Source organism: Ochotona curzoniae, unplaced genomic scaffold (genome assembly GCF_017591425.1).
Source record: "Ochotona curzoniae isolate NIBS_2020 unplaced genomic scaffold, NIBS_Ocur_1.0 contig_1, whole genome shotgun sequence".
NCBI lineage: Eukaryota > Metazoa > Chordata > Mammalia > Lagomorpha > Ochotonidae > Ochotona > Ochotona curzoniae.
Window position 1 is genome coordinate 27608090 of NW_024464918.1, and position 24025 is coordinate 27632114.

General features: G+C 53.4%; 1 protein-coding gene across 2 annotated transcripts in view; it reads right to left on the minus strand.

Annotated features, from left to right (window-relative positions):
- Positions 1 to 24025, minus strand: part of ANXA6 (annexin A6) — a 39317-nt gene that overhangs the window by 3796 nt on the left and 11496 nt on the right. The window contains exons 3-23 of one of the 2 annotated variants that reach the window (XM_040967328.1): positions 22781 to 22871; positions 21730 to 21824; positions 21204 to 21317; positions 20232 to 20322; positions 19439 to 19518; positions 17390 to 17446; positions 16609 to 16702; positions 16123 to 16218; positions 15132 to 15190; positions 14200 to 14322; positions 12740 to 12798; positions 11298 to 11376; positions 9330 to 9411; positions 8001 to 8095; positions 7305 to 7418; positions 7124 to 7214; positions 6404 to 6483; positions 5973 to 6026; positions 2460 to 2477; positions 1706 to 1799; positions 567 to 662 (exon numbers count right to left, since the gene is read on the minus strand). In XM_040967328.1, the coding sequence (XP_040823262.1) occupies positions 567 to 662; positions 1706 to 1799; positions 2460 to 2477; positions 5973 to 6026; positions 6404 to 6483; positions 7124 to 7214; positions 7305 to 7418; positions 8001 to 8095; positions 9330 to 9411; positions 11298 to 11376; positions 12740 to 12798; positions 14200 to 14322; positions 15132 to 15190; positions 16123 to 16218; positions 16609 to 16702; positions 17390 to 17446; positions 19439 to 19518; positions 20232 to 20322; positions 21204 to 21317; positions 21730 to 21824; positions 22781 to 22871 (1762 nt within the window). The remainder of the gene's footprint in view (positions 1 to 566; positions 663 to 1705; positions 1800 to 2459; positions 2478 to 5972; positions 6027 to 6403; positions 6484 to 7123; positions 7215 to 7304; positions 7419 to 8000; positions 8096 to 9329; positions 9412 to 11297; positions 11377 to 12739; positions 12799 to 14199; positions 14323 to 15131; positions 15191 to 16122; positions 16219 to 16608; positions 16703 to 17389; positions 17447 to 19438; positions 19519 to 20231; positions 20323 to 21203; positions 21318 to 21729; positions 21825 to 22780; positions 22872 to 24025) is intronic. The other variant, XM_040967387.1, reaches the window with a different exon arrangement.

Below are 24025 nucleotides of genomic sequence, written 5' to 3' on the forward strand. Positions count from 1 at the left end.
CTGAAATGAGTACTGGGTTCCTGGGTTCGTCCTGACCCAGCTCTGACTATTGCAGGCATATGGGGGAGTAAACAAATGGATGGAAGATCTTTCTCTGTTGGTCTTCAGCTCTCTAGCTTTCAAATAAAATGAAAATGAGAATGAGAAAGAAAGAAAGAAAGAAAGAAAGAAAGAAAGAAAGAAAGAAAGAAAGAAAGAAAGAAAGAAAGAAAGAAAGAAAGAAAGAAAGAAAGAAAGAAAGAAAAGAAACAAAAGTGAGCAAAGAAAAGCAGGTGCTGGAAGGCGGGTGTGTGTGTGTAGTGTGCATGTATATAATGTGTCATGTGGGCTACATGCACAGTGTGTGACTAATACATGACACTTTCCTGGTCTGTCCCTCACCCTGTCCTGCTGCTACTAACAACATATCCTCTGACATCCCCAATCATCACACATTTGGCTGGAGCCCAGCAGATGACTTGGGGTAGTGTTTACTTTCGAGTCCAGTGGCTTCGGAAGCTACCACAGCAGGGAATCTGGCCAAATGCCCAGTGCCTCCGCCTCCTCCCACAGTCCCCGCCAGTTACCGATGGCCACAAAGGCATCCCGGACATCACCGGACATCTCCTTCTTGATCACATGCTCCACGTCATAGTTGGTCATCTTCACAAACTCCTGGAACACTGGCCCCAAGAGAAACCCCAGAGGAGGGGGTGAGCTTCAGTTTTGAGCGCAGTGAAACAGCACCTCCCCAAACCCCCACCACTTCCCACATGGCCTGGCCCACAGGCTGTGGCTGGAAAGCACAGTAGGCCCCAGGTGGAGGCTCTAGGCAATATCCATGGACAGGCCAGTCCTGACCTCAGAGCCACATCTGTGCCAAGCAAGAGCCCCCCAGAGCCTTGGCCAAGCTCCAGGAAGCTAAGTGGAGTAGTAAAACAGAGGGGACCTAGTTCTGGCTCTGACCTTAGCTTATCTCTTCCCCTTTCTGGCTTCCTCTTCACTCCTGTGTCAAGTTGGGGCAGTAACCACACACATTCCAGCACTCAGCAAGTACTGACCACGCATGAGGCACTGGGGCCAAGCACTTGGTATGTGGGAATTTTTGTGCCCTCAGAGTTTTCATGTGAACTAGAACTAAAATCTCACTTCCTGGGTAACAGAACACAGACTTAGCAACCTGTCCAGGGTTAAAAGCAAGGAGCTACAATTTCCGCAGCCACACTTTAAGCACATCAGGTACCAAACAGTGCCAATGAAGTGCATATCAAAATGTAAATTTCTTGCTGGAATAGGCATATCATGATGTCCCAACATTAAGATCTCTGCACGCAGGTGTGCCGTGTGCCTGTGGCAGCTATGGTTCCAAGCTGAGTATTTGGTGTTGTGGAAGACACTGCCAACAAATGGATCCTGATGCTAAACCTCAGAATCCTTCTGCACACAGCATTCCAGGCAGTTACCACCAACCTATGAGAGGGAACCTTGAAGCTGAAACCCACTGTCATCCCCCATGGAGGTTGATGGAAAGATGCAGCTGAACAATGAGTTAAAGGCAGTGTCCAGACTAGAATTTAGACCTTAAGACTCTGTCAGCCACGAAAGACTCTACTGCTAGGGTAAGGATGCAGTGGGCAACAGGCCTCTCTGGTCCAGGGTGAGAGGCTCACCCACTGGATTTGGGGTTCTTCCTGCTAAGGATATAGGGCAGCGAGTCAGGCCTCACCTCTCCGGAGGTGTGGGTAGCTCCGTGTACACAGGATCGTCATGAAGCGAGTCTCTAAGGAAGTTTTGTCTCCACTGGGTGTGTCGGCTATCTCCTGCAGGGCCAGGTGTAGAACGGGGAGGAGGGATACCAGAAAGCCGTGATTATCACCCGCTTTCCAGATCGCTGCTGAGCAGAAGCAGCCCTAGCTACGCCTATGCCTGGAGCTGGCTCCTTCTTGCTTCCTTAGCCTCCAACCTGAGGGCCTCTTCATTCCCCACTCCAGGGCCCAAGACCCTGACATAGACCATCCTTGCTGTGGGCCTGCAGATCTGCAACATACCCCCAGCCTCCCACCTCTGCAATAGTCCCTACAGAAAGGTGGATGTGCATCGCCAGGGTCATGGGCAAGTATCACTGAAGCCACCACAGGGCCGCATATTGACAGTCACCCTCTGGCCAGCCGCAAGCTCTGCTGCTCCCAGTCCCTGCACTGCCTTTTAAATCAGCCATTTCAGGTTTTAAAAAGCAAGTTAATGGGAGAGCTGGTAGCTATGCAGTATGAATCATGCCAGAGACAAAAAAAATGGCCTCATATTTGGGGAACACTGGCCTGGCCCAGTTTGGCCCTGCAGGGTCCTTAAGGAGCCCTGAAGGGGAGAGAGAGAAGCCACAGAGCAGTGAGGCCCCCAGTCACAGCCCAATTGTGCCCCCTTGGGCCCAGCCCAACTCAGAGAAGCTGTTGAAGGGCAGGGAGGGAGCCAGACACACTCACCAAGATCTCAGCAGCCACCTGAGAGCAGGGGTGGAGAGACAGGAGGGAGAGAGGGGAAGCAACAGTCAGAAGATGCCGGCTTTGGGAGTCCTGGCCAGGAGTGGCCAAGACCCTGAGAGACACCCTTCTTGTTTTCCACCCCACCGCCAAAACAAACAAAAGAGAACTCAGGACCTCAAAATGCGAGTCAGGGCAAGGGGAAAGACAGACCTTTATCTGACTTCTAGAACTAGAGCTAAAGACGAGGGAGAGGCCTGGGAAGAACTAGAAACACACTAGCCTGAGATACAGAAGGACACAGAAGCAGAGGACTTGAGCTTTTGGGCCCAGGCCCGTGTACTGGTCTGGAAGGGGAAGAGGCACTAAATGTCATGCCTTGCCCACACAGAACCATTGACTGAGGGGCAAAGTGAATGGGCTGTGACTTGCTGCACCCTTTAGCATGCTCAGAGTTGGGAGGGGGCCAGAGAGTCCAGTCCAGGCAGGAACGAGGGGACAACCTGCAGAGCAGGGGGGTTTGCTTGGGGGCACACAGCCAAGCAGAGGTGGGAAAGGCACTTAAATGGGAATCCCTGCGCTCTGCAAGGGGCAAGATGCTGTGCAGAGCAGAGGATGTAGGCTTCTAGAGGAGTAGTATGACTGGGAGTGCCTGAGGACATGGCAGAGCCAGCCTTCAGTACCCTGCCAGGCCTGTGCCGTTCCCTGAAACCTGTCCCTGGGTAGACGGAAACCATGCCCTAGAAACACACTGCAGCCCTTGGAATCCTTTTCCCAGGTGAAAACATGGGGTAAGTGGAAGGCAGTCACAAAGGTTGCACGGTGTAAAATTGATTGCATTTACATATAGCGACCCTATAGTTGACCCTATAGTCAAGCAAATCTAGAGACAGAGAGTACATCACTGCTTGCCTGGAGCTGGGGGCTTCAGGAGCAGTGGAGAGTGACTCCTAATGTACATGAATTCTTTCCCGGAGTAAGGAAATGTTTTAAAAAATTGACTGTCCTGCTGGTCACACAAGACTGGGATGATTGTAAAACCAAACACTGAATCGTACATTTAATCAGGCCCAAGAGTAGGGCAAATGAGTTGGATTTCAACAAAGCTGTTATATTTTTTAAAATCTAGGAATTGATTCTGTAAAAATGACCACACTTCTCCTTTCACTGTGAGTCTATTATAGTCGAGCTGTGTCTGCCACATGTTGTTTAAAATGAAATACAGAGTGAAAGGGAAGCTGGTAAAACACTCATTGCTAACAAAGATAATATGCAACCTGCACATATGGTTCCCACCACCCAGGAGAGGTGTGTGGCCTGGCAGCAAAGACACTGCTGGGAACATCTGAATTCCTACCTGAGTACTGGGGTCCAAGTGCTGCTCTTACTTCCTGCTAATGTGCACCCTGGGAAGCAGCAGGTGACAAGGCCGGCACTGCGTCTCAGTGGGTTAAGTCACCACCTGTTTGTGTCCTGGCTGCTCCACTTGTGAGCCAGCTTCCTGCTAATATGCCTGAGAAGGCAGCAAAAGATGGCTCAAGTGCTTGGGCTCCGCCACCCCATGTGGGAGACCCAGATTGAGTTCCTGGCTCCCAAGCACTTGGAGAATAAACTAGCAGATGGGAGTGTGATCTCTCTTTCTTGCCTCTGTCTCATAAATAAAATAAACAAATACATATAAAAAATATAAGCTGAGACTTGCCAGAGCACACGGATGCTTCAGACACCCAGAGTGAGAGACTGGGAAGGACGCAGTGGAACAGCGAGCATCAGTGGCTGAGCAGGCACCCCTGCCCGTTACCTTTCTAAGGGAAACACGCGGCTCTGCCTAGCAACCCTTGCCAACTAGCACACACATGCTGCTCTAGCCTTCCCATTCCACCTCCCAAATCTAATCTAAAGAAAAACCTCTGAGTGTGATAGCATTTGCTAGTAGGAAGAGAGCTGCTCAAATAAAAAACAGTGGGCTTGAATATGAAAGAGTATATGGCCATTCAACGACTTACACTTTGCTGTAAGTTAGGAATCCATTCACATATACATAAACAAATAGGATATGATATTAGGTTATGGATTCTTTTTGTTTATGTCTGCGTTCTGAAAGTTCAAGAGAACATATACCACTTGAGAACAGAACGTTTATGAGAATGAGTCAGGGCCAAGATCAGGGTCTCACATCCCAAACTTGCCGAGCAGCTGAGTTGGGCAGGGCTCTGGTGCAAGCGTTCCTAGGTTGTTTTCTCTCAGGGTTCTCTCTCTCCCCTTCTTCCTCCTTCTCCCCAGCAAAGCAGCAGCCAGCAAGACCCATCACTGCCCCCTGCTAGCGGCAACTGGAAGCAGAGCCTCAACTGCAGACCAGATACCGAACAGAAGCATTTGCAGGAAGATGAGATTTGGGATGGGGGATGGGTGTGGGGTGAGAGCTAAGACTACAATGTGGTTGCTCAGAGCAATACTTAATGACTACCTACTGAATTCATGCATGAAATGCATGGCATCAGCAAGCCACCCCAGTGGGCACCAGCTTGCATGTCAATGGACTCCTGCAGCTTTTGACAAGTGAGGACTGGACCAGTGCACAGCACAGGCCACTGGTTTGAACAGGTAGGGGCCCCACTAGGCCCTGGAGGCCATTTGATGGTGCTGAGAGCTGACTTGGGAGTCAGGCACTGACACATCAGACCCTGCCCCCTTGGGCTCAGCGTGCAGCACACACTCTGAGCATGCTGATAACAAGCGCCTCACTGCCAGGTTTCAGTTCAGATACCTTTGAGATGCCCCACACTTCTGCAGGTGGGGCTGGGATCATCCCCGACTTTGTCCCCATTAGCCTTTTCCCAACTCAACTGTACCAGCAAGGGATGAAATAGAGGGCCAATGGCTTCAGACTGCCAAGCTACATGGACCATCAGGGAAAGCATAGGGCTATCCAGCCACCAGGAAAAGTCATTGCCAGTTCTCAAGCTCCCCAGCCTAAGGAGCAGGGCGAAGCTGAGCAGCCGAGAGTCCTTAGAGGGCCACCCCCTCCATCTATTCATTGAACAACCATCTACAGAGCACTGATCACTGGCATGCTGGGTACATCATACGGCTCAATAAAGATCTCTCCCTTGAGGACCTAACCTCCTAAGCTACTCCCAGGATCACCCTTTCGGCCTTGGCCTGAGACACCCAGAACTGAGGTCCTCTTTCCACCAACTTTCAAGACCTGGCTCCCTCTGGGTCTGAAATCCCTGGGCCAGTGCCATGCTGTGTTCACTCTACTGTAATGTGAGGGGTTGGACCTGCCTTCCAGCTCCAAGTATGTGGTTGTTCTTGGTGGGAAACACCACCGAGACCAGCACTGCACTTCTAAGTCTCATCCTGACAACACTGAAAAGTTTGCTTCTCTGGAGACAAGGAGGGCTGCAGTGTGAGTGCCAACTGACCAAACCAGACAGACTGCTCTACCCTCCTGGGGAGGTGCGTTGTGTGGAACCCAGCACTGGCTAGCAGGAGTGGGCTCGTGGGACTCACCTGGGCATCTTCCCGGGCCTGGTCCCGGTTTTCGCCTCCTTCCTCACGGTTCCCCTGCAGCAGGACCAGCAAGAAATGTCAGTTTCCAGAATGAATCCCAACCCCTGCTTTCATGGGGGCAGCTGTCAGGGTTGTCACGTGAGGCCCTCAGCAAGGTGTGGAGCCCAGCACCTCAGTGAGCTCCCAACAGCTGTGGATTAAGGCCTGGGTTCTGGGTTATAGGAACTCGAAACACAGCAAGGGTAACAAGGGAGAGGGTCGCCCTGAGGCTATATCCTGTGAGCTGAGGGCTGTCATGGAGGACTGCCTGGAAAAGGTGGCACTAAGCCAGCCTTGTAAAGGGAACAGTAGGGGTTCCCAGGAGGTAAGTGGAGGACACTTGCTCTTCCATTAAGGGGCCCCGCCGTGTCTTCCCACGGGTCATTGCTTACCGTGGCCAGGGAAATAAGGATCCTCCTGAAGTGGCCGGATGTGTCAGAGCTCAGAGCATCCTCCAGGGATTTGTGATAGTCTGAGACAGAGACAGGGGTGTGGGCAGCGGCCAGTGGCCAGCTCAGAGACACTGGTTATAGAGGGGTCCAAGGTGCCAGACTTGACCTGAGCCAGAGCAGGACTGGCAGATGGAGGGGGAGACAAGAATGTGTGGCTGGCCCCCAGGGGCATCCAGCCATCCTCCTGCAGATTCTGTGCAACAACTGGTACCGCATTTCCCAGCAACCTCTGGTATCCTCCTCATCCCCCTGTACTGTTATTTCTGTCTCCCATTTGCATGGCAACTATTACCAAAGACACAGCTCTGACACTGCCACACCCCTGCTCACAAGAGATCAAGTGTCCCAACTCGTGACCAATAGTCAAGGTTCTTCTGAACGGCAACAGAGTCTATTGCTTAACAATGCAAAATTTCAAGACAGCAGCCAAGTTGAAGGCCATTCTGCCCTTGCGCCACACCCTGGGAATCAACCTCCCCTCTCCAGTTTGAAGAATGCACTCTTTCCACTTCTGACCAATCTCTCTGACCCTTAGGCCTTTGTCCTTCTGGGTCACTCTCTTTCCCAGACATGGGGTTGGGCCCACCCAAGGGACACAGAACAGCCTTGTGGAAGGAGAGGAGACAGGCAGAGCCGTGTAGGGAGCTACCCCCGACTCACCCTCTTTGTAGGCCTCGTTGATGGCGCGGATTTCGGCGTTGGTCCGAGTGGCCAGGATTTCGATGAGAGCCTTTTCATCTGTGCCGGCTCCCTAGGATGAGGTCCAAATGAAGGCCATCTCGGCCACCATCCCACCCTCACCCCTACCAGATGCCGTTCCTGTGGTGCCCACACTTCATACCTCCATGGCCTTCTTCAGCTGCTTGGCATCATAATGGGCTGGGGGCATCATAAGCCCCAGGATCAGCCTGGCAAGATCTCCAGAGATCTCCGACTTCAGATCAGCCATCAAGTCCTGCAAAAGCCAGGGGTCCTTGGTCAGGCCAACATCCGCGCCTGCCCACATGTGAGCTGGGATGGGGGAGACATGAGACAAGGAAATGGGTGGAGTAGGAGGGACCACAGGAGCCTGCGTGGGTCCTTGCTGACCCTGGGATGGGTACTTAGATGAGACCAAAGATGGCAGGGACAAAAGCAACCAGGAGGAAGATCCACTGTCCTTGGAGGCAGGGGCTAATAAGGGAGGAGGGCAATGCTGAAAGATCTCACTTCCACCTTGGGGTAGACCCATCAGCCTGAAGCAAATGCTACTCAAACCAACCACTATAGGCTTGGAATAGCCCTCTCTGTAGAGAAATCGCAAGACGCCCAAAGCACCAGCAGAAAACAGCTCTGGGCCCCTCTGAGCCGCACCACACACATTGTCGCTCATCACAAGGAGTGGGGCAATAGAGGCATGCCTGCAGTAGCCCCAACCAATGCCAGAGACATCTCGGGAAAGTGTGGCCTCATGGAGTCTCCCACTGCACTGTGGAGACCCTGGAGTTGAAGGTGAAAGGTTGAGCTGCACTGGCAAGGCCCAGGTGGAGCCCCTTACCCGGCCAAAGTGAGACTTGAAGGTCTGGCGGATCTGCTGTCGCTGCGCATTGCTGCGATGGGTGATGATGTCAATGATGGTGTCTTCGTCGGTGCCTGGGTCACCAAAGACACAGGTCTCAGTGGAAGACTCCGGCTCAGCTCCTCCACCCCAGGGTTTCCCAGGGCCCCCTCAATGTTGGTCCCAGCCAGCGTGCAGCAGGGTAGGAGCCTGGCCGGGCAGCCATGTGTCCTGAACACCTGTAGCACCCTGCCTGTTGCCCACACCGCTGACTTGCCCTGGACTCCTCCTTACCCTTCCTTGTGTCACGTCACTAAGAGCACAGGACACCAAGGAGCTGGAGGTCACGGTCTCCCCAGCCCCCTGAGAGCTGGACCTCAGGGCCTGGTGACCCCAGTAGATAAGCCCAGGCAGGCAGTAGGAGTGTACTTCCTGCTCTCTGATCCCTGCCTTCTGGCAGGGTACCCTCTTTCTTTCTTTTTTTAATTGTATAAATTTCATTTTTGATAATTTTTACATATCTGATTAGGGTGCTAAGGGTCAGGGCTAGAGGAAAGTGGGTGAGACTGTTGTTTTGACATTCTCTTTTTTTCCTGCCTGTATCTAGAGGAGGGGAGAGATAATGGGAGAAGCCACACCCAGCCTCCCAATCATCTGGTGGGGGGGACCCTGTTCCAAAACATTTTTCCATCTCCAGTCTGACAGCCCTAAACATGCTCAGTAAGTTTCATTCCCAGGAGACAAATGGACATGCGGTCCAGTCCAACAAGGACTTATCCTAAAGCCCCTATGAGTTGCTGTTGGGTGAAGGATGGGGAGAGAATGGAGAAAACAGCAAAAATCAAACCCAGATGTCCAGTCCTGGGCTGCACTTCCTGACAATCCCATCTGGGGGCAGAATCGACACCATTCACCCAGGGGCTCTTCCATAGGTGCCAAATGCAGGCCTGGAAGAGCTGACAGCAGGGGGCGCTTGCACTCCGGAATTGGGCTCTGGGGCAGGGGTCAGAAGGTTCCCAGGCCACCTCTGATTCCCTCAGGGCCACTTTGATTGAGTCAGCAGGACCAAAAGGCAGGTCTCCTGACCAAAAACTTTCTTTCACAACAGGATACTGCTCCCAAGGGGTAGGGGACACCTCGATACCCATGGAGGGACTCTGCCAAGTGTTTTGCAAATACCCTCCTTCCTAGGCTTGAGAGCATGGCAAATAAGGATGGAGATTAGGGTCCAGTCCTTCTCACCCCACAGACCCCCCCCCCGTTTGAGGCCTCGCCCTTTCTTCCCACCTACTCCCCTGCCACACCTGCTGTGCTCTCACGCCCCCTTACCGAGCCCCTTCATGGCTTTCCGCAGTGCCTTGGCATCAGCGTCAGGGTTGAAGTCCCCAGCAGGACACACGGTTCCCTTCAGCTGTGAGATGCAGAAGGTACATCAGCAGGTGTCTGGAGGTCCCAGGGGACCAGGCCAAGAGAGATGCATGCGGGGATGAGGGGGTGGCTTGTACCTCAGCCCCATACCAAGCAGGTCAGGCGGGGGGAGAGGCAGGGGCAGAGGGCGAAGGCACAGCAGACAGGCCCTGCTAAGAGCTGAGAGAGAAAGACAGAAACGAACCTCAGGCCTGGGGGTGGGACAACTGCTGGTTACAGGAGATAGGGCCAGGCTCCTGCTGTGGCACTCAGCTCTGCCCGAGCTCGTCCAGGGTACCTTATGCCACTGGGGTTCCCCCATCCTTCAGAATCACCCTGAGCCCAGCCCCTGCTCTGAAAGAGCCCTCCCATGAAGAGGCAGCAGAAATGTCCTGAACCCCCAGGCTGAGTGCCCTAGACCCCAGTCATGTCTTCCACAGTGTTGCTCGCCCCAAGCTGCTTCTCTGCTCTGCTTTAAAGCATTTGCTTTGCAGTGCACTGGAATCCTCCTTCAGAGCAGGGCTTTGGGTCTGCCGTTCCCTTTGATTCTGCCCAGTGCTCACAGGGGCACTCAGGAAACACTGGTTACAACAGTCACTGAATGCCACCGACTTCCCTACTGGTGCTGCACACCAGGAAGTCAGTATCATGTGTCATCAAGAGACAACAGCAGGGCCCGGCGCGGTGGCGCAAGTGGTTAAAGGTCCTCGCCTCGCACGCCCGGGATCCCATATGGGCGCCGGTTCTAATCCCGGCAGCCCCGCTTCCCTTCCAGCTCCCTGCCTGTGGCCTGGGAAAGCAGTCAGGACGGCCCAAAGCTTTGGGACCCTGCACCCGCGCGGGAGACCCGGAAGAGGCTCCTGGCTTCGGATCGGCATAGTATCGGCCCGTTGCGCTCACTTGGGGAGTGAATCATCGGACGGAAGATCTTCCTCTCTGTCTCTCCTCTCTGTATATCCGCCTTTCCAATGAAAAAATAATAAAAAATAAATCTTTAAAAAAAAAAAAAAAAAAAAGAGACAACAGCCCCTGAAATGAGATGTGTTTGATGTGATCACATTCAACATGTGACTAAACCCAGGGCTTTCTGTGCAAAGTGACAATCAGCACGTGGTGCGGAGATGCCACACCCAATCGGGTCAGTCCTTCTGATCTCATCAGGAAGGCTGCTGACATCATCAGGAAGGCTGATGACATTGAAATGGAGTTTGTTCCCTCACTTGGAGGTTCAGCGGCATCTACAGCCAAGGAGCTTCCCATACTACATTCAGTCTTCCTTCATTACTCAGTAAAACCATGTACAAACATTGATATCATTTAGGGAACGCCATTCTAGAACATCAGGGCTCAAGAGTGCAAGTGCAGGTCCCCAAGATAGCCATATCTAACCCCTCATTTTAGAGATAGAGATGTGGAGGCTCGGAGAGTGGAAGGGGGTGCCCACCAAGGGGCAGTGTGCCAAGTGTTAGATTCCAGAATGCCAGGCTTCCTGGTGGGGAGCAGTTGCTGCAGCCTCCAACGTGCCTTGCCCCAGTTCCTCTCTGAAAGCTTCCGCTCTGGCCCCCCCATAGGACCTGGGATGGGACAGTCACCCCCCTTCCTCTCCCCAAACCAGCTAGATCTCTTTTCCAGCATGCCCTGTTAGTAGTGAGCGGCCCAGACACTTTCCAGCATGTTAGATGTTACTGCAGGAACCCAAGGCGCCCACCACAGTGCCCAAGACTGCTATTCGTCACTCCAAGGGGACAGAGGCAGCTTCAGACTGGAGAGTCATGGCCTCGGGTGGGCCGCCAGGGGTCAGCTGGGGGCCCACCCGAGGAGCAGGAAGGTGCGAGCAGAGCAGTGGAAGCTTGTGGCCAGGGGTCAAGCAGGAGGTGGGGAGGGTCTGACCTCTACTCGGGCCACTGCACTAAGCTCCCACATCTGATAGGCCACCTGCGCAGCCTCCGGGAAAAACTGGCCAGCAGCACTGGAACGGAGGGGGTTGGGGGACAGGAGGGAATGTCATTGTGGGAAGACCCCACCCTTATACACAGAGCACACATGAACATAAACACAAACACAATACAAATATACAGCACATGCATGACTCACACATACACATAACACGTGCATACATCCACACATGTATGCATATACAACATGTGCATACACAGCCACCATCCCCCACAATCATGCACACACATATACATATAATACAAACATATACATACAATACACACACCTACACCCACACATTGGCTTTGCTTTCCCGCAGCCTACGCTGCAGCCCCTCACCCAAGCTCTCCCTGCATCTCTGAGAATGCCCACCCTCAGACCCTCGGGACCCTGTCTTTCCAGCAGCCCTCCTGCCTGCACAGCCCACGGGGGCCAGGATTTCTTCAATTTGCACCCTTCCCCTTCTTCCTTGGACCATGAGTGATTTCTGTCTAAGTCTTCTCTACAGCCACATCATCCTGGCAAAGCACCTGGACACATCATGGGGTGCTCAGGAGACGGCCTGAGGGCATCAGCTCCAGATGCTCCCCTAAGGTTAACAGGAGGCTTTCCTAGCCCTTCTTTCACTGTGTCCTTGTAAGCTCTGCCCCTGAGAAAGACAGCGGAACCATTCCAGTCCAGTTCGCTACTCTGTGAAGAGGTCCCCAGGTTCTGGCCACGTCTCTGCTTCATGTCTCTCCCTGGTGCTGCTCTAAAGGGGCAACTTTGGTCATGTCTGTGAACTGGGGCATCCTGCCCATCTCTGGGTTATCGCATGGAATCCCCAGACGCCCTCTTCACCTCCAACTCAGCCAAACCTTAGCACCTACAAACAACCTGCCTGAGTCAGTCAGCATGCACACGCGTGCTCTCGCACACAGGCTGTGGCTGTGCAGCTGCGCTCCACCTGCAGGACCGCATGGCCCTGGCTCATGGTTCAGCGTGCCATCTGGGCTGCTCCTGGATGGAGCTGCACACAGACATGCTGAGCCATGGAGGAGGCAGAGCTGGGATCTGCGTTCACTCACATAGCAAGAGATGGAAACAGAAATAGCCATTGAGCAGTGGGGCTCAGACTCTCTGATTCCCAGCCCATCGCCCCACACAGAGTTTGGTAGCTCACCAGAAGCCATCCTCATGTCTGGCTAACCACACTCACACTCAGACACACACATTCCAACACACAGACCCATCGGCTCCACCCCACAAGGCACCGGCAGAGGCCACTGTTCACTGGTGCAGATCTCCTGGCTCAAGGGACTTCCGAGAGTCTCCAACTCTCCCCATCCCTCTATGAGGACAGGAGCCAGGGGGTCCCCGCTGGCCACCTATGACCACTGCTTTCAGCTACTTACTCATCGTCTCCACCACACAGCTTCAGTAGCGCCTTCTTGTACTCGCCAGAGGTGTCGTTCTGGGAAGAATGAAAGTAGAGTGGTTACTTGTGCTCCAGCCAGGGTATACCTCAGTAGGCAGGCCAGGTGCCACATTCGCCCATAGGGAACGCTGTGCATTCTCCACAGCAGTCCTGGTTCTCCACCTGTCTGCTGGTACATATTTAACTGTGGGCCCTCTGGGGAAGAACAGGGGAAAAATGAGGGGGTTGCTGCGCGGTAGCCTAGCGGCTTAAATCCTTGCCTTGCACATGCTGGAATCCCATATGGGCACCGATTCTAATCCCAGTGGCGTGTTTCCCATCAAGCTCCCTGCTTGTGGCCTGGGAAAACAGTTGAGGATGGCCCAAAGCCTTGGAACCCTGCACCCACGTGGGAGACCCGGAAGAGGCTCCAGGCTCCTGGTTTTGAATCAACTCAGCTTGAGCTGTTGCGGCTGCTTGGGGAGTGAATCAATGAATGGAAGATCTTCCTCTCTGTCTCTCCTCTCTTTATATCTGAGTTTCCAATCAAAATAAAAAATAAATCTTAAAAAAATGGGGGGGGGGAGGACAGAGAATGCTCTGATCAACAGCATTTGCCAATTTTTGTGGTGCAAATTCATTGCACAGCAGACAATCTCAAGCCACCACGCAATCATCATGACTCTTGTCTGACCTTGGAGCTGAGAAGAGGTGGCTGGCGCTGTCAAGGCACCACAGTACAGCTGTCACTGCCACCTGACAGGCCCTGCCCAGCCTTCCCAAGTAGAACATGACAGGAAAGCATGGCTCTATGAACAGGAACAGTGCCAAATGCCAAGACTGGAACTCTACAGAGCTCACACACACACACGTCCTGATACAGATGACACCTGCTATGCCCCTCTTGAGGCTTCGTAACAGACTTCAGACATTTGCAGTTTGGACAAATTCTGTCTCAGTGTTTGTCCCTTCTTTTCTCATTGGACACTGCGCCTATAAACATCTACAAGAATTCCTCTTTGGACAGCTGCTTGGTGGAACACGTCTTGGCTATCTTACCCTGTTACTCCTTATCCAATTCATCCAAAAAAACAAACAAAGAACAAACGGAGGAAAACATCCTGACTTAACATCTGTCTCTTGAAGAGGCCCCTGGCTGGACACCCCGGATCAGCATTGCTTGCCAAAGGTTGGGGATTTCCGGTTGACTGTCATTTGAGATCCCTTCCTCCAGGAGACTAACCTCCTGCAGCCCTGGGTCGCAGCCTTCATCCTTACCTCCAACTGCCTGGTCCTTTGCCTCCCCTCCCACAGGCACTCCTGACATTGGCTCTTTCACTGACTTTCCTGGAATTCCATCTGTGAGTTCCACTAAGCTCCCAGAATTCCCAAGGGACCTCTGTTTCCCAGGATACAGCCCTTCCTCTTGGGAGGTGTTCCCAATCCCACACCACTGACCTTGATCATGCTGTACAGAGATTTCTCATACTTGGTACGGAAGATCTCCCGGATGTCCAGCATGTCCAACTCACTGCGGGTGACCATGATGCGGATCAGGGTGTTGTCTCGAGTCCCCAGGCCCTAAAAGAACAGCAGATTTGGGGAATGGTGGGTGAGTGGAGGCACCATGCGGACGGTCCCCAGCCTAGCTGCAAACACCCGTTTTTGTAATGGAAGCTGCAGCTGCTGTGGCTGCTTTGGAAGCTCCCAGGGTGCCACTCTTGTTCTCACGAGCCCCACCTTCTACCTCTGAAAGTCAGTCCCAGAACTGCTTCTTCTTACCCTTCACCGTCACTTCCTAACTCCCCCCAGTGCATTCGGTGGTGTGCATTTTAGAACTCTGCAGGTACACCTCTGGCTGTTATTTTTTCTTGATGAAAGGCTGGGCTGTTCTCGGTTTTCCCCTAGCACAGACTGTACTATTCTGAGCATTTTATGAACACTGCAGACAGCTTCCCAGCGCCTCTCTGTGGCCCAGAGAGTAGGCAGAGAAGCAGATGGCCAAGCAGGACCAGGAAGGCCTGAGCTCGAGGCCATGGGCCTCTGGCCACAAATAACTACATTCTCCACATGTCACATGTGTAAAATGCCAGGTGAGAAACATGGTTCCCAGGTGCACACGCAGAGTGGAACTGTGGTCACAGGCTGAGGCGCACAAGCTTTTGGCATAAGTGGCTTTGTCTGTGTGTGCTGCGTGGAAACACTGGCAGTCTGTGGGTGGGGCCAGGCAGCACTCTAGCCACTGAAGTTCAACATGGCCACAGCAACGAGCTGCGTCAGGGTCTGGCCTGTGGCCATCCCTGAGAGCCCTCCTTAGACCAGGATTTGCTGGAACCCCACTAACCTCACTCCATTCCCCTAACCCCTCTCCCAGCAGCCCCACCACTTACCTTCATGGCCTTAAAGAGCCTCTCAGCAAAATACTCCGGGGTGCTGCGGACACATTTTACTGTGAAGGCAGAGCAGAGGCAGAGTCAGCTCTGCCACGGTGGGGGAGGGACGGAGCATGCCTGACCCTCTGTCTTCTTTTACATCCGTGGGGGCCGCCTACACCCCAGGGCATCTCACGTTCACCCACTTGGCCCGGGGATAAAGAGTAAGTGAGCCTGCTTGAGACCCACCCCACCGCTCTGGCCAATGTGGATTCCACTGGGAGCTGCACTAGGCTGGGCATGGGGTTAACACCATCTGAATTCTTCCTCTGGGATCTGCAACCCCATAAGGGGAGGGACTGGCTGCTGACTCACTTGGGATCCCGCTGGCAGAGCAGAAACAGCCTGACTTCTTGCCTTCCCCCTCCAGCTGCACAGCCTAACCCTGACCTAGCCACGCTGACTCTTGCAACAACAGGTTTGCAAATAACTCAGCTTCATACAGCCCCCTCCTTCTTGCCTCCCACTCAATGGATGAGTAACCTGAGGCACAGGTCTTCAGTCAGCTCCTGGCATCTCTCACATTCACAATCTCTCTAACCTACGTCCAAGCTACCCTTTTAGCATGTGGCTCAGTTTCCTCATCTGTGAAATGGGTGTAAGACAACAGCAACTCCTGTGTCATTTTTTAAATGATTAAGCACTCAGCACAGTGCCTGGAAGGTGGAACAGAGGAGGCTCCACTCATGCCCACCAGCATGAGCTTATCACCCTAATACCAAGTTCCCAGCAGTCTTTCCCCACTCACTCAGGAGCAGGGAGTGGACAGCAGCACCAGAGCCTTGGCCATGTTGCCCCATCTCAACCTGCAGGACTTCCAGTCTGCCTGGCTTGCTCCTTCCCAATTCCACTCCATGGAATTCCTCTTTCCCACTCCCAGGCCTTTGCTCCTAGGCCGGAAGCCCAGAATCCCTCACAGTCCCCCTGGGAATGCAGGGTCAGCACGTACCCACAGCCAGCATCAGCTTCTCAAAGTCCCCGGAGAGCTCGCCTCGGATGCTAGCCTCAATCGGCTTCCCTGTGGTCTTGAGGTACTCATCAAACACTGGCCAGACACAGAGATGGGAGATCTCAGAACGTCCCCATAACAGCAGGGGGATGGCTGAGACTTCAGGAGGAGAGGACACAGGGTCGGCCCCTGATTTCCCGACAGGAAGCTGCGTGGGTGCTCCGTTGCTTGCATGGCTACCCCGGGGTAGTCATCTGCCTTCACTGGGCAGAGACCACATGCCTCTGCTCCTGTTCTTGACTGTGTCAGGACATACACCAGGTGTGGGAAAGTCTCTCTCCAGCCCTGGACTGTGCAAAGCACTGTCTAATGGGATGGGAGTCCTGTTTGGGCTGAGGACATGGCAGCTGCCGCATTATCTTTGCCCTAAAGAGGAGAGAAAGCACAACCTCCTGGGGGAGAGTGTGGGTCCTCTCTGGAACTTACCGAGGCGAAGATGCTGCTTGCTGCGATTTCCCAAGATGTAAATGAACTGTGCTTCATCTGTTCCCCATTTCAGTTCCCCTGCCTCGTACAGGTCCTAGAGGGGAAGAGGTGGGACTCAGCTGGGATGGGAAGCCACAGGGGAGAGAATTCTGCTTGATCCTCCAAAATACTGGCAACCTTCTTCCCTTCCTTATGGGAAGGCCCCTGCTCCATCTTCATGGCCCAGAATCACTGTCCTATTTCTCCCCTTGAAGTCTTCCCTGAGGCATTAGAGTTCTGTTCAGCTTTCTGCTTCTTTGTAACTTTGATATTCTCTGCTGTATTGTTTCATATGATTTCTTCTAAGTTTGCCCACTATTGCAAATCATGCACAACACTCTCTGTATTTATCCCTGCAGTATTCCCGGCACAAAGCAGGGGCTCCAAACACCTGGAATAAACAGTACGATGACAGGGAAATGTCTGGGTCATGAATGAATGCCTGTCTCTCCTAGTACTGTCTGAATTTGTCAGTGATTCCCCAGTGTTCGGCAGGGTGCCTGACATACCATAGGTGTTCGGCTTCAGTGACTTGTAATAACCAAGGGGCTCAAAAAAGAATGGAAGCTCCAAAGTACATCTCACTGAAGTCAACATGTGCAATGCACCTGTGAAAGGAAACTTCAATCTCTGCAAGCAAGTGCTGCATGAACGATGGCCATAACATGGCAGGCCCCCAGCTGCACCCTTCTCTCAAGATTTCAGTGCTGTGCCCTGGAGGCTGGCATCAGTGCTTGCTTACCTGCACATCCTGCTGTACCAAGTCCTCACTCACCACGTCGTCCTCCTCCCTGGTGCCCTGGGCAGAGACAAAGGATGTGAGCCAACACATCGTTTGGATGTCATAGTGGACATGTGGAAGTCTTGGGGAGCCTCCTGGCCAGCAGGTGGCCGGGAGCAGTGACTGACAGCTGCTCTGTGCTAGGACTGAGGCACCCATTGTGTAGGGAGTCACAGGCTCCTCCCTGCATCCTTGGGACTGGATCCAAACAGGGGATCTTGAGACTAATCAAAACCCTCCTGGGTCCCCACCTGAGAGCCAGGTACTGAAGATATCTCTGGGTACAGGATGCTGGGCTCTAGGTGGCCCTTGCCACAGGGCCTGACATTGGGCAAGAGGGGTAAGAAGGCTACATGCTGGCATTCTTACAGGGCCTCTCGTACTTCAGCCCAAGGAATTCACTAGTGAGTTGTGACAGCACCATGTGCTACTGCTATTTCCTATGGCCCCTCTGGTGGGAGGGGCACGAAAAGTAGGAGGCTACTCACAGTGACAGAGGCAAGTCGCACAGGACTTTGTTCCTATGTGAGCAGAGGTTTGCAGTGTATGCCCTCCCCTTTTATGGGGAAGTGCTGGCTCGCTTTGGGGTTGAGCATAAGGCGGGCTTGCACTCTGTACTCACTGTGGCTCCCTTACTAGGTGCTGGGGAGGCAGCACTCTGGAGTCTAGGACATGGGGGTGGGACCCTTCCTCTTCAGAAGCAGCAGCCTGGAAATGGGGCAAAGGGCATACACTCCCACTCCTGATCTTTCCCCAGCTGTTGAATGGGGGTGTGGGCTGTTTCAGTAATGGGAGAAGAACTTCCCAAAAATATGGGGAAGGAGAACAGGGGGGTGGGGAGTAGGTGGCTTAATGTATCTACAAAGCTTCACAAAGGTGAAAGTGGCTGGAGACGGCTCGGACATCCCAGTGGCAGTCCCCTGGGGGGGCGGACAGGGAACACAGAGATTCCCTTGGGGTAGGGCAGAGAAAGTGCATGGTGGGGTGGGCATGGGTGGGACAGATGTGTGCTCAGAATGCAGGTTGTTGACAGAATTTTGAACTAACAAAAAGACTCTTAGAAATCTGGGATTTGGGCAAAACCCCCCTATTTTAAAATGTCACCAATCAAGTCAATTTTGCTATTTAAATACGGGAGGGGAGTGTGGTGCACAGGCGATGCCTGCCTCCCAAACTGGAGTGCCTGGGTTCCAGTCCCAGCTCCACTCCTGATTCCAGCTACCTATTCATGTGCATCCTAGAAGGCAACAGGTGATGGTGCAAGCACTTGGGTCCCTGCCACCCATGTGGGAGACCAACATGGAGTTCGTACCTACTGGCTTCAGACTGACTGAGCCTCAGCTCTTGTGGGCATTTAGGGAAGAAGCCAGAGGCTGGGAAATTTCTCCCCATTGCTTTTCTCTCTTTCTGCCTCTGAAGCAAATAAATAAAATAAATAAGAAGTTCACAAACAAGACACATCAAATAGGAAAATAAAACAGAAACATGCAATATGGCATCTGAATTCAACAGGGACCTTAGTCTGCAGCGTGTTGAGGGTATTTTGTTGACAGAGCCCTTGCACAGGTTGGAGAGAGCAGGGCTTGGCCATAATGATGCCATGCAGACAGCTCTGACACTGCCAGCTTCCAGCTAGCATGTGCTGTGGCTGGAGACACCGTAGCAGGAGGAGGAGGAGGCCCCAGAGAGAAGGCAGGAGTGTGCATGGAGGAACCAAGGCACAGCCGAGGGTGTTCTTGGGCACAAGAGTCGAGCAAAAGGCATGCCACCTGGATGTACCTGCCCATGCAACCCAGGGAAACTTCCAGTGCCCTGGCCTCTCAGATTCTACACCCAGGCAAGCCACACAGGACCATCCATGCTGCAGGAGACAAAGTGGGCATTGGCAACAAGAAGGGGAGAGAAAGTGTGCTCTGGGAGGATGTTAGACCTGAGAATCTACCAAGGAACCCCTCATAGTTTATCCTTTTGACAAGCATGCACCCTGAGCTACAGCCCCAGGGGACCAACCTGCAGCAGGACCACGAGCATTTTCTGGAAATGGCCAGAGGTGTCGCCAATGATGTCAGACTCCAGGTCCCGCTCATAGGCTGTAGAAGGAATACAAGGGCTTGTTTCCTCCCCCGGGACCTCAAGGATCCAGCATAAGAGGCCCTGCTGTTCCCGAAAAATCAGACACTGTGACAATTTCTCCAAAACCCAGTATGTGGCCACTATGGCAAAAACCTAGTAGCTGGGCATAACTGAACTCATCCTCTTCCCTACTCTATGCCATCCCAGTATGGTAGACACCACCTTCTACTGCCACCTCCTTCCCACCAAAGCAGCAAGCGTGGCTAACTACCAGCCCCAGTTCGAGACACAACACCCCTTCTTCTCAGTGCACATGGGATCCTGGGAGATGCTTCCGACTTGTGCTTCTCACACTGGCTATGGGAGCCAACCCTGCCCCTAGCACTCAGATCTGCCATTCCCTCTGCCAGAGCCTCCTTTCAGAACTGGCTCCTGACTTCTTCCCCCAAGACATGCTTACCTTGACCACGTGTCTAAAACCAGCTTCACTGTGCTGCTAAGGTCATCACCACATCCCCCTACCTATTACCCATCTATTTCATTTATCTTTGCGCTTGGGGCATGGGGCGCCATTCCCACAGCCCCAGTGCTCAGAGCACTGGCCTGCACACAGCAGGTGTTTTTTGGCCAGACAGATGAGCAGGCTGAGGGGTAGGAGGGAGGACGCAGGCTGGACAGGCTGGTGGCCATCCTCAGTTCCTACACCACAGGACCTGACTGGCAGGCTCACCATCCTTGTAGGCTGCCACCAGCTGGTGGATCTGCTCATTTGTCCGGGATGCCAAGATCTCAATGAGGCACTTCTCATCTGTGCCGATGCCCTGGGTGAAGAGAAGAAATATGGCACATGAGCCCCCCAGCCAGGGCTCAGGGTGGTCCCTCAGCAGCTCCCTGGTATCCATCAGGAGTTGCTGCCCTGAGACCCCAAAACACATCTGCATCTGCCTGCGGCATCAGTGTTCTCATCTGCGAGATCAGAGATGTTATCAGTTGTTCCACCAAACTCCCAGGAAGAGTGAGGAAGGAGGAGCCTCTCACGCTGCCAAGTACATCCATTTAGGAAATGGGTTCACACAGGAGAGCTTGTCAGAAGCAAAGGTCACATGGCACACTGAGACCGGTCAAGTGCTGGCTACACTCCCAGGCTTTCATTTGCCCCTTCCTCCTAGAGAGCACCTCTTGGCCTCAATCAGCCCAACCTGCTCCCTACACCCTGGGATCACCCCTCCACTCTTCCTGCCATTCTGCCTCCCCAGAGTGACTTCCATATGCCCAGCCATTGAATCTTCTTCAAGTTTTTGGGCTCCATTTGATTCTCCACCTTTCACTGCGCCCTTGAAAGCCACCTGGGCCTGAATCATGCCCTGTTGATCTCTTTATTGTACCCTTGGCCTCTGCCCTGTTGGACAAAATTCGTCTCCACATCCCTGCCTCCTGCTTCTTAGAGCGTAGAAGGCTTCAGTGTAAGGGCTGAACTATGAGCCCCTGGCATGGGGTCTGCTTCATGCTCACATCCATCCTTCATCTGTGTCTGCAGGAAATCGGGGTGGTGGTCCCGGGTAGGGTTTGGGTTTGGTGCCTCTTGAAGAGAGACACATTTGCTGGATGGGGCTGCTGGCTATGAAGCCTGCAAGCTTCCCATGAACCATTCCGCCACCACACATCACACACACACACATAGGGACATACTTGTCCATCTTACCGAGACAGCGTCTTTAATTTCTTTGGCATCACAATAGGCAAGTGGCCTCATCAGGCCCACGATGAGCCGCTCGAACTTCCCTGTCAGTTCATACTTCAAGTCGGCAATGAGGTCCTGAGGGGTTGGGGAGAGGAGGCGGTAGAGCACGAAGGGGAGGGGGTTTTGTCACAACCATGAGGATCCCATGCAATGAGTGCTTGCTCTGAGGTACCTGGCTAAGCAATGCCACGCTGCTGCCACTCTGGGAGGCAGGCGCTGTTGTCTGCGCAGTTAGCACTAACCCCTCCCCTGCCACGGTCTCTCCTCCAAATGCGTGTCTACATTACATGGGTCCCACCATGTAATGCAGCCTAGCCCTAACAGCTTTCATGGAGCCCAGAACTGGGCAGGTGCTGTCCTAGACATAACTGAGGCTACAAAAGCAGGAAGAGTAGGCCCACCACGCAGGAAACACCCAGAATGACCTACCCTACAAGTGAATGATCAGCCCCATCTTGCCCCACCTGCCAAGGGTTGCCATGGTTACCTTGCCGTAGAGCGATTTATAGCTCTGGCAGATCTCCTGCCTCTGCCTGTTGCTTCGGGAGGTGATCAGCTCCAGGATGGCCTCCTTGTCACTGCCTGCAAAAGGGAGGTGTCTATCACCCTGCTTCCAGGATGCCCTCCATGACTGGCTCCTCCCTCACATACAGACCAGAAGTTCCCTGCAAGGCTCCACTCAGTCTTCTGCTCCCAGGGGGGTGGTGCCAGGTGGAGGGCCTATGGGCACCCTGATCCAGCTGCTCACTGCACAAATCAGCAACAGAAGCTGCAGCAAGGGGCATGGGTTTACCAAGGTCTTCCAGTGAGCCTGGGTGGGGAAACCCAAGCGTCCCCATCTCTAGAATGGGGACCTGCTCATCCACAGGCTGAAAGTGAGCAGCAAGCACCACAGGCAGGGAGTGAGGCCGTGGGTAGAGAACCTGCTAAGTAGACCTCAGCTAACACGCACCAAATACACTGTCTTCTGTAGGCTGGAAGGCCTGGAGTTTTGAAAGCTTTAATATTCTTGATGCCTTTTTATTGGTCTGAAATATGTTCTGATAAAATGAGAAATAGGGTCTGGCACAGTAGCCTAGTGGCTAAAGTCTTCGCCTTGCACAGGCTGGGATCCCCTATGGGCGCTGATCCCAGCAGCCCCACATCCTATCCAGCTCCCTGCTATGTGTGGCCTGGGAAAGCAGTCAAGGGTGGCTCAAAGATTGGGACCCTGCACCCACTCGGGAGACCTGAAGAGGCTCCAGGCTCCTAGGTTTGGTTCAGCACAGCTCCAGCCATTACAACTGCTTGGGGAGTGAATCAATGGACAGAAGATCTTCCTCTCTGTCTCTCCTCCTCTGTATATCTGAGTTTCCAATAAAAATAAATCTTATAAAAATATTTTTTAAAATGAGAAATAATAAAGAGATTAAAAAAAAAAAACAGAACAAGTGCACTCACATCCCATGAGAAGGGCAGTGAGCCCACAGGCAGAAATACCCCAGCACCCCCTGGGGACCCTCCCACCTACTACCTGCACCCTGAAGCTTGACACCCACCGATGCCCTTCATGGCAGTGTACAGAGCTTCAGCATCCTGGTTGGGGTCAAAGTCTGGGAAGTCGTGCACAGAGCCCCGGTACTTGGCACCCTGTGGAGGGAAGAGCAGAGGAGGGTGAGCTGCTGGCCCTGGGCCTCAGCCAGGTCCCCAGCCCCAGACTCAGGCCAGACACCTAACACCAGTCCAGGCTGAGCTCCTGTGGCTGGATGACACACCCATCCACCTGCGATAGGACTGTTCCCTGTTCTCTGAGGTCTGGCCAAGGCTCTGGGCTCTGCCCTAGGGGACCCCGGACAGGATCTGACAGCCTGGCTGAGTGGAGGGAACAGAAGTGCCCCCTAGAAGGAGAACCAGAGCCCCTCATGCTTTATGGCTCTTCTACCAAGGTGGTTTTTTCCAGCAATTTCTAGAAGCACCTCCAGGGCAGAGGTGAGGAGGCTAAGCCCTGGAGAAGGAAAGTGGCTTGCAAGGCTTGGTCATGAGAACCAGGTACCTCCCCGGCTCCACTTTCCTGGCAGCTGCCAGCTACTGAGAGTGGGTTCTCGGGCCAGCCTCAGGTTGAACACAGGCACACAACACTGCCCTGGGGGCCCAGTACTCTGAGCTGTGAACTGTGTCTGAGGACATGCTGGCTTGTTCTCTGCAGGGAAGCAAAGAAGGGGCAGACAGCCAGAGGATCTGAGATATTGAGCTTGAACCTGAAAGCACAATGGGGCTGGTTCACAGAGAAGTCAGATGTGGGTCAGCCATATGGCCCTGACAGGTGCGGGGTCCAGGAGAGCTGTGCACGCCACAGCCAGACACCAAGCATATAGCAGAGCTCAGGGCTGCAGGCTAAGCGAGAAAGAGAAACAGACCTTCTCCCCTGACCTGCTGGGGTGTGAAAGCATTCAGATTACCGGGGAGTCTACCGCAGACACCCTAAGACAGAAGTTGGCAGTGGTTCTCCCATGCCACCTGCTGCCTGCACTGCAGGCCCTGGCAGACAGCTGGGCACTTCTTAGTTTATGTCTGCAGAGGCCGGTTCCTCTGAGGTATGCAGGCGTGGGTGTGGAACTGCTATTTAAAGCTCTCTCAGGCGGGTGAGCAGAAAAGGGACACAGCCCTCGTCCCCGCCACGGGTGAATGTCCTGCAACTCGATCTCAGCCCTGGGCAGAGAAAGAAAGGGTAATAACGCAGGCTGAATCTTGCGAGCGGCAGAACGAGCACAAGGCAGCAGCTGGCCTGCCACAGCTCCCCCAGA